Source organism: Oryctolagus cuniculus, chromosome 5 (assembly GCF_051225735.1).
Source record: "Oryctolagus cuniculus isolate XC-2025 breed Fujian yellow rabbit chromosome 5, ASM5122573v1, whole genome shotgun sequence".
Lineage (NCBI taxonomy): Eukaryota > Metazoa > Chordata > Mammalia > Lagomorpha > Leporidae > Oryctolagus > Oryctolagus cuniculus.
The window spans coordinates 140,017,764-140,026,759 of NC_142871.1; the positions used below are offsets into that span (position 1 = coordinate 140,017,764).

Genomic DNA, 8,996 nt, shown 5'->3' on the forward strand with positions numbered 1-8,996 from the left:
TCCACTCTGCCTGTCAAAAAAAAAAAAAAAAAAAAAAAAAAACAAAAAACTGTAGAGTTAGCCTGGCCGCTCTGATAAACTAACCGACTAACCGACTCTTGGCCAGCAGCCAGCAGCCCGGGCTAGTTCCTGTACAAAGTCCACCATCTGTCACCACCAAGGCACAAGTGGGCCTGACTCTCCCAGGTGCCTGGCAGATGGCGCTGGTGGCAGGACCAAGGGCAAATGGAGCTGTGCACGGTGCCACTTGTGGGTCTGCAGCCATGACCATGGCCAGTGAGCCTGCTCCGCGCCCTGGGCTGCTCTCTCCAGGTGGTCTGGGCGTCCCCAGAGTCTCACAACCTCCTCTCAGAATCTGACAGCTCCCACAAAAGCCCTCACCAGGGGGCGCTAGTTGTTCTGGGCAGGCGCCGGCAGGAGGCCTGCTTCGCTGTCCTGCTGAATCCCATTGGAGTAAACTTTAGGAAGGAAGCGGAAGTGACAGAGCCAGGGACTCAGTAGAGGGGCACTTTGGAAGCAGACCCTGGCGTGTCAGCAGGGACTTTCATAGGACAACAAGCAGTGTGTGTAGTGGGGGAGGAGCTAGGGAAGACAACGGGTCCTGAATTTTTTTTTTCTTTTTTAGATTTAATTTGGGGCTAGTGCTGTGGCTTAATAGGTTAAGCATCTGCCTGCGGCACCGGCATCCCATATGGGCACCTGGCTGCTCCACTTTCGATCTAGCCTCCCTGCTTATGGCCTGAAAAGAAGTGGAAGATGGCCCAAGTGCTTGTACCCCCATGGGGGACCCAAGAAGCTCCTGGCTCCTGGCTGATGGACCCATCTCCGGCCATTGCAGTCATCTGGGGATGGAAGACCTCTCTCTCTCTCTCCCCACACCTCTTTCTGTAACTCTGCCCTTTAAAAAACATTTTTAAAATTTTATTTGAAAGGCAGAGTTACAGAGAGGCAGAAAGGGAGAGAGAGAGAGAGAGAGAGAGAGAGAGAGAGAGGCTGCTAAGGGAACCAGTACCGAAAGGAAATGAGGCACATGTGCAGCGGGAGTAGAAGCCATGAACGGAACACCAGCTGTACAAACTTTCACATTCTTTTTTGAGCATGCGTTGAATAAACTGCTTTGTTCAGTGTAGCGAAGCAGAGAAGGCCGAGCGCCCAGAAGCAGAGCAGTGCTGTGGCAGGGTCCAGAAGACCATAGACAGGGTGGGGCTCAGTGGGATCAGCCTCTTGGCTCTCTGGGAGATGCCTGGGAGGGTGTGTGGAGCTGGAGCCTGGGGGGCAGCGGCAGCCAAGCCTGGACGAGGAGCTGAGGACAGCACGCAGGCTGGGTGCCCTTGAGCGAGAGCAGAGTGGGCCCCAGGGCTGGAGACCCCCACTTCTAAGAGGTTCCTTCCTCCAGCAGGACCTGAGACAGTGTCTTTGGCTCAGATGGCTGTCCTGGGAGACGAGCAGAGCATTTGGGCACCCCCCCAACCTGTGTGGGGAAAATGAGCAGCAGGGTCAGTGAGCCTGCAGCTGCTCTGTTCCTGACCCTTCCCTGGTACACTTGTTCCCTGTGGCGCTGGGGGGTGCGCTGTGCCCCTTGGATTGCATTTGGGATGCATGTGGAAGGGCTTCTCCCTCCTGGACTGCAGGACTGGAGCTCCTCCACCCACTGGTCCTCTCCCTGACTGAACAAAGGGACCGCGTTTCCAGCAGAGCCTTGGACCGTGGGCGGCATCCCACTGCTTTGCACTGTCAGCAGGGTCCCTGCGCCAGGCGGGAATGGGACTGCTCTTAAACAAGACTGGTGCTGGCTTGGGGAGGCCAAGCCCAGAGCAGTGGTTGCCACTGGAGGAAGCCTCCACATAGGCATCAGCAACACGGGGTCTCTGCTTTCCCTCCTCTCCCTCTCGCGCTCCTCTTCTCCTGCAGGGATGTGCAGCTCACGGGCTTCAGGGAAGAAGCAAAGCAGAGCACCAGCAAAGGTGTAAGGATCTAGGACTTCCCTACAACCTCCTCCTGGTGCAAGCATGGAGCGTGGTCAGCTATGCAGCTGGGTGAGCGTCCCCTGTGGGCACTCTGAGTGGTGGCACCTGCACCCCCTCGGGCGTTCTCCAAAAGCCCAATGACTGTGTCTTTAGTGCTCCTTGAGCAACAACTTTGCAAACAGCAACAGGGACTGGCATGATAAAATTACAACGTGGCATTTGTGGCAGCCAGACCCTAAGACAATCCCCTACACACATACATACATACATCCACCTCAGATTTATTACTGAGGCCAGTGTTTGTGGCGTGCCAGAGAAAGTCTCTGGGGCCAGCATCCCATTTGGATACTGTTTCTAGTCCCGCTGCTCCACTTCTGATCCAGCTCTCTGCTATGGCCTGGGAAAGCAGCAGAGGATGGCCCAAGTGCTTGGGTCCCTGCAGCCGCCTGGGAGACCTGGAGGAAGCTCTTGGCTCCAGGCTTCAGATCAGCCCAGCTCTGGCCATCATGGCCATTTGGGGAGTGAATCATGGGATGGAAGATCTCTTTCTGTTTCTCCTTCTCTTTCTCTGTCACTCTGATTTCCACATAAATAAAATCTTTAAAAAATTTCTTTATGTGAAAGGCAGAGTGACAGAGACAGAAGTTTCCCTCTGCTGATTCACTCTCTAAACAGCAGCAACAGGGGCTGGTGCTGTGGTGTAGCGGGTTAATGTTCTGGCCTGAAGCGCCGGCATCCCATATGGGCACTGGTTCCTGTCCCGACTGCTCCATTTCGGATCCAGCTCCCTGCTGATTTTCCTGGGAAGGCAGCAGAAGATGGCCCAGGTGCTTGGGTCCTTCCATCAGGTAGGCAACCAGGATGGAGTTCCAGGCTCCTGGTTTGGCCTGGTCCAGCCCTGGTTGCCACGGCCATTTGGGGTGTGTAGCAGTGGACTCACTCTCGCTGTCTTGCTCTCCCTGTTACTCTTTCAAATAAATGAATCTTTGAAAAAACAAACTCTTTTATTCCTTTTTACAGCTTCTTTCAATGACATTGGGAGTCCCCTCCTTCCGGGGACCATCACGCACTGTGCTGACATTGGACGTAAGGCAGCCGTGTCCCGCTGTGGAAGGAAGCAATGACAAAGCTAGGTGGGTCACTGCGAATGCTCACACTCAGCAGCCCGCTGGTCACTCAGAATATCCAAACCAAAGATCCAGTGTCTTAGCTTCACAAGACACGAGAGCCAGCACTGTTCCTGCCTGGCCCAAAGCGAGGCTGAGTCAGGGCCAAGGGAGACGAGACTGCAGAAGGAATGGTGGGTTGAGTGAACTCTCTGTACACACTGCTCTGTACGCACTGCTGCAGGGGTTGCACGCCTCACCCCCTTCACATTTTTGCTCAGCTCCATCCTTTACTTCCTGTGGGAAGAGGAAGTCCCGTGAGCAGCCAGGGAGAAGGCAGGGCCGTGGGGCCCTGGGGAAGCCCCCAGTCCTGAACCCCACTGGAGTCTCCAGAGCCATGGGTGCAGGGCAGGATCAGGATCACGGGGAGAGAGGGAGTGCAGGGCTGCAGCCAGGCCCCCATCAGAGGTCTGCCCTCAGCAGGGCCCTGCTCTCTCCCTGCCACTGTGGGGAATCAGGCCCCCAAACCAGAGTCACCAATGGGAAAAGCCTGCTTCACTTCCCGTGGGTATTACAGAGGGGCGTCAGCAGAGGCCTGCAACCAGCCAGCTCAAGTGTATGTAGGTGGAGCTTCCTGTGAATGGGGCAGGTGCATTCTACCCAGGCTTGAAATCCTCTATCAGGGGACAGGAGACTCAGACCCCACCCTCCCCTCCCCTACCTGAGCTGTGCTTCCTCCTCCTCACAACAGCGACCACAACTCCCAGGATCAGAAGAACTCCAAGAACTCCAGCAACAATTCCCACTATGAGCGCGGTGGGCTGAGCAGGAGGTTCTGAGAAGGGAAGGGGAGGTGAGGGGCTCTGACCCCAGGGCTCAGCCCTGCCCCTGCTGAAGGCCCCAGCAGGGCTCTGCCCTCCCCTCAGAGGCCCCGCCCCTCCTGCCCTCCTCACCCCATCTCAGGGTGAGGGGCTCAGGCAGCCCCTCGTGCTGCACACGGCACGTGTATCTCTGCTCCTCCCCAGAAGGCACCACCACAGCCGCCCACTTCTGGAAGGTTCCGTCGCCCCCAGGCCTGGTCTCCACGAGCTCCGTGTCCTGGGTCTGGTCCTCCCCATCCCGCTGCCAGGTCAGTGAGATCTCCGCGGGGTAGAAGCCCAGGGCCCAGCACCTCAGGGTGGCCTCGCGGTCAGAGGCGGGGTGGTGGGTCACGTGGGCTTTGGGCGGGTCTGTGGCAGACAAAGCAGGGATGGTCTGGGCAGGGTGTCCACTAAACGATGGAGATGTCCCAGCTCCTGATGGCGTGGGGGCCCACCGGGTAGGAGTCGGGGGAAGAGTGGCAGGAGCATCCGCTACGCAGGTGTGGAGGGAACCCAGTGGGTTAAACTGGTCCCAGGGAAGGGCCTAGAGCTCGGGGCAGACCCTGTCCTCCAGAGGAGCCTCTTCTGACCTCCTTGCCCTGGCCCAGGGCTCTCAGGCCCTGCTCCTGGACGGTGTCGCTAGTGGGGAAGCAGCCGTAGTGTGAGAAATGCCCCTCCCCAGAACCATGCCTAGAGGTCTCCAGAGAGTTCTCTCACCCCTGGGAGGCTTAGGAAGGAGGGACAGAGGCACTGCCCAGGAGATGTCAGATGAGAGGACCCCAGATCCACACCTCTTGGTTGAGGGACTCCAAGCTCAGCAACCAGACAACCTACATCCCTGGGCCGGAGCAGCTCTGGGACCAGCCCCACCCCCTTACACACAGGAGACATGAGTGGTCCCCGCCGGCTGTGTGGGGGAGGGGGAGTGGCGGGGCTGGGGGAGCTCATTACCAGTGCGCGTGGAGTTTGCCCCTCTGAGCTCCAAGTATCTGTGCAGCCACAGGGCACACTCCTTTGTCAAGTACATCACGTCTCTCTGCATGTGGTCCTGGCCGGCCTCCCATTTCTGCTTGGTGTAGCGGGCTAGAGGTGAGGCTGCCACATACTGCCGAGAGTCCACATCCAAGGTCAGGTAGTCGTCACCGTCGTAGCCGTACTGCCAGTGTCCCGTGGTCCCACCGTCGTCTTGGAGTTCACAGCCATATGTGAACTGCAGAGTGTGGGGCCCTGCCCACCCCCAGGCCCGGGCATGTCAGTATGGGCAGATGCACCTCCGGCGCCCCTCTCCATCACGGTCCCCGTCCCCGCACCCCACCTGCCTTACCGCTCGGCTTCTCCTTAGTGACTCGCTCACTCTACACAATCGAGTTTGGCCTCCTGATGCTGACCTCTCCTTGCTGTCAGCCCTGCTTGGGGAAGGATCTAGCTGCTGTCCAGCATGGACTGAAAAAGCATGCAAGGGAGTCTTTGCCACCTCTTGCTATGCCTCCAATACCTGCACAGCACTGCCAGCCATACGGGTGCCTCCCTGTAGGAGCTGCAAGCTCCCGGGATACACACACTTGGTGATGTTCTTCCTGTCTCTACCTCCACAGGACCCAAGGCACAGGCCAGGTAGTGCCTGTGACCCAGTGAGAGTCTTACTTAGTGAACGAGTGACCGTGACACACACCTAGGTTGCCTGTGACCAGACTGGGCGGTCTTCATTCCCAAGTGACAGCTTGTGCACCCTTGTTTGCCCAGCCGACCCCATGGTAATTACTGGTGTAGACAGATCCCACCCACCGTCTCACAACACCCACCTGCCAGCTTGTGCGGCTGCTCTGGCTTTGAACTTGGCCTCAGGGTTTGGTTGTAGTACTGCTGCACGTTTCTCAGGCTTAGCTGGAAAATCTTCATTCGACTTGTGAAGATCTTGGTCTCATCCTCAAAGTAACTGGGCTCCTCCCTCAGCCACTGGACGCAAGGCTTAGCCTTCCTCTCCTCACTGGCGTAGTGGATGAAGCGTTGGTTATCCACGAAGCCAGAGGCAGCAAAAGCAGGGACTCCTGGACTTGGCTCTGTCACAGCCCAGTAGAAATACTGCAGAGAGTGCGATCCTGAGGCAGGAGCAGTGACTCAGGGTGAACGACATCATTAACTGAGTGAGGCCCCAGCTCTCAGTGTGTGGGGAATGAGTGCACACGACCGTGTGTGTGTGTGTGTGTGTGTGTGTGAGATAGTAGATACTGGGTGCACTGTACGAAACCAAGGGAAGACATTTTAGCACAACCCAGCAGCATAAGGAAGTCAAAGCCCACCAAGAACTCAGAGACAGAAATGTTAGTGCAAGGTGTCAAGACGAGTTCCACTGCGAAGCTGTCCTTGATTGGGGTCTGCAGTGGTGGGGGAGACTTAGAAACCCCCTCAGAGCATGGCCTTAGGGAGAGTGGCCTGAGACAGGGTCTTCCAGGCTCCTGGCTCTGGTTTCACCATCTCAGCCCCCATCCCCTGCCTGGATCCTGTGAGTCACTGTCACCCTCTGCCTCCTAGGGAGAGCCCCTCCCTCCCCCCAGGGCTTCTGCTTCCTCACCTCTAGAACAAAACCATTTTTTCAGAAAACCCCTGGGGCTCCCAGCTCAGAGACCCATAATTCCAGGGCTTTTCCACTCCACGGGGTGCCTCATGTGAGCAGCACTAGGGAGTGGTGGGGGTGGAGGGAGGAGCCCAGGAGAGCAGGCGGGGCAGGAGACAGACAAGGCTTAGAGGGAAAGCTGAGAACCGCAGAGGTCAAAGTCTCTGTTCTGCTTGGCTCCTTCTTTGCCTCCTTGGCCTCAGCCTGGAGACACAAGGACTGCTCGGAGTTCAGGACAGGAAATCACAAGTTGAACAGAACTGCTCGCTGAAAATCCTTCAGTCAGAAGCTGTCGGGCTGATAACGGCCACGTGGCCTGCACTACAGGTGACTCCCAGACCCCAGTGAGGGCCCTCACCCAAGACCAACGCCTGTGGAATCCCAGCTTTCATTCGTGGCTGCTTCTGCTCTTTCAACGAGCGAACTTCCTTTCCTGTCACCAGCTCTCGGGGTTAGGCTTGCTTGTCTGAGCTTTGTGCAGTTCACTCTATGAGGTTGAAAAGAATCTGGTCCTCACCTTCCAGGCTCCACTCTCACAGCACAGGGACATTTGTGGCTCCTGTTGGTCCAGTTCCCTGGTTTCTGTTCCTCCGATTTTGCCTTTCTCGGGCCAGTGCTGTGGACAGCGGGTAAAGCTGCCGCCCACAACACCAGCATCCTATCTGGGCAGTGGTTCAAGTTCGGCTGCTCCTCTCCGATCTAGCTCCCTCCAACGAGCCTGGCAAAGCAGCAGAAGATGGCCCAAGTGCTTGGGCCCCTGCACCCACATGGGAGACCCGGAAGAAGCTCCTGGCTCCTGGCTTCGGATCAGCGCAGCTCTGGCAGTTGGGACCAATTGTGGAGTGAACCAGTGGATGGAAGACCTCTCTCTCTCTCTCTCTCTCTCTCTCTGCCTCTCATCTCTGTGTCTCTGTGTAACTCTGACATTCGAGTAAATAAATAAAGCTTTTTTAGAAAATTAAAAAAATAATAAAATGAAATACCATGTCAGGATATGCCTGTGGAGAGGGGGGAAAGGCACAAGACAGATGTTAAAGACAAATTCTTTTTTCTCTATAGTTTTATTTATCTATTTATTTGTGAGGCAAAGTTAGAGAGAGAGGAGGAGAGACACAGACAGAAAGGTCTTCCATCCTGTGGTTCACTCCCAAATGGCTGCAATGGCCAGGGCTGGGCAGATCTGAAGCCAGGAACCAGGAGCTTCTTCTGGGTCTCCCATGTGGTTGCAGGGTCCCATGGACTTGGGCCATCTTCCATTGCTTTCCCAGGCACACGAGCAGGGAACTGGATCGGAAGTGAAGCAGCCAGGATGCAAACTGAGTACCCATATGGGATGCCAGTGCCATAGGCTGAGGCTTACCCTACCACGCCACGCCACAGTGCTGGTCCTCTCTACACTTCTTAGGGCTGAGTCCAGCTTTCAAGTCATGAGTTACTTTGTCCTTTTGTTAGTCTATGTGTGTAAGAGGAACCGAAGAAAACAAGGTGTTTTTTTTTTTTTTTTTGCAGGAAATAAGAACTTCTGTGTGGTGGAAGGAGGAGAACTTTAAAAGCCACGTTATCAGCAACTGCATTTCTAAACCACTGCTCTTGTGGGATGGGGTTCAGCCCACTCCCTAGCTGAACACTGTGCTGAGAAGGCGGTGCCAGGGTTTCTCAGGGTAACCACACCCACGAACCTTCAGGGGGAGGAGGGAAAAACTCCCCGTCAGTAAACTTGGCTGCTGCTCCGAGTCTCTCTGCAGCCGCCAAGAAGCTTGGAGCCGCCGGCCCCGGGTACAACAGACCGGCTGGGGCTGCAGACAAAAGTCCTGTTTCCTCAAAAGCATCACCGCTGTGACGCGAGCCTGTGTTTCCTGTTTTCCTTTGAACCGTAGTGTGATGGAGACATCTGAACCCCAGGTTCGAGGGGAGCGGCCTCCCCCGAGGTTCCAGACCGTCGCCCCTAGACAGTGCCCCGCGGGGAGCCTCTAACACCTCCATTTTCTCCCGCGGCTTCTCCCAGCCCTCCGCACGCACCCCTACTCACCGGCCCCCACGTCCCGCAGGAAGCTCAGCAGCAGGAAGACGAGCGCCCAGGGCCCGGCCCAGGTTGGAGGACCCCTGTGCGCGCGCGCAGCCATACTGTGGTCGACCTCGGGCTTCCGGTGAGCTCAGAAAGGAAACTACCGCCTAGCCTGTGGCGCCCAGGCTTTTGGAAGTGGAGGTCGGGGATGGGGGAGGGGGTGGGACGACGGAGCTCGGGAGGGCTGAGGAGAGGCGTCTCGAAGGTGGGTGATCTCCGTTCCTGTACAATGATCCCCCTGCGGAACTCAGACTGAGGACAGGGCGGGGTCCGGTCCTTGGCGCCCTGGGACCCTGGCGGGGCGCGCGCCGCTCGGGCTGCGCTGGCTCAGGGATACAGACCAGGAACAACGTCCACGCCGACATTTCCACTAAATGTTCCCAG

At 56.9% G+C, this 8,996-nt stretch overlaps 1 protein-coding gene and 1 long non-coding RNA gene across 5 annotated transcripts; one reads left to right on the plus strand and one right to left on the minus strand.

Moving 5' to 3' along the window:
• Window positions 1-2,952: 2,952 nt before the first annotated feature.
• Window positions 2,953-8,696, minus strand: LOC100349757 (RLA class I histocompatibility antigen, alpha chain 11/11). 4 transcript variants are annotated; one of them, XM_089334352.1, is made up of 7 exons: window positions 8,577-8,696; window positions 7,065-7,265; window positions 5,736-6,032; window positions 4,885-5,118; window positions 4,027-4,302; window positions 3,795-3,908; window positions 2,953-3,370 (listed from the first exon to the last, which is right to left on the minus strand). In XM_089334352.1, exons 3-7 carry the CDS (start codon window positions 5,830-5,832, stop codon window positions 3,351-3,353), a joined length of 741 nt encoding a protein of 246 aa, XP_089190478.1. In that variant the 5' UTR covers window positions 5,833-6,032; window positions 7,065-7,265; window positions 8,577-8,696; the 3' UTR covers window positions 2,953-3,350. The 4 variants fall into 4 exon arrangements, with proteins under 4 accessions (XP_089190478.1, XP_089190477.1, XP_089190476.1 ...); XM_089334351.1 differs by having other exon boundaries at window positions 4,885-5,160; XM_089334350.1 differs by lacking the exon at window positions 7,065-7,265.
• LOC149126749 (uncharacterized) lies at window positions 6,032-8,685 on the plus strand. The gene is made up of 2 exons (XR_016234724.1): window positions 6,032-6,874; window positions 8,057-8,685. It is a non-coding gene; the product is annotated as an uncharacterized LOC149126749 (long non-coding RNA).
• Window positions 8,697-8,996: the final 300 nt, after the last annotated feature.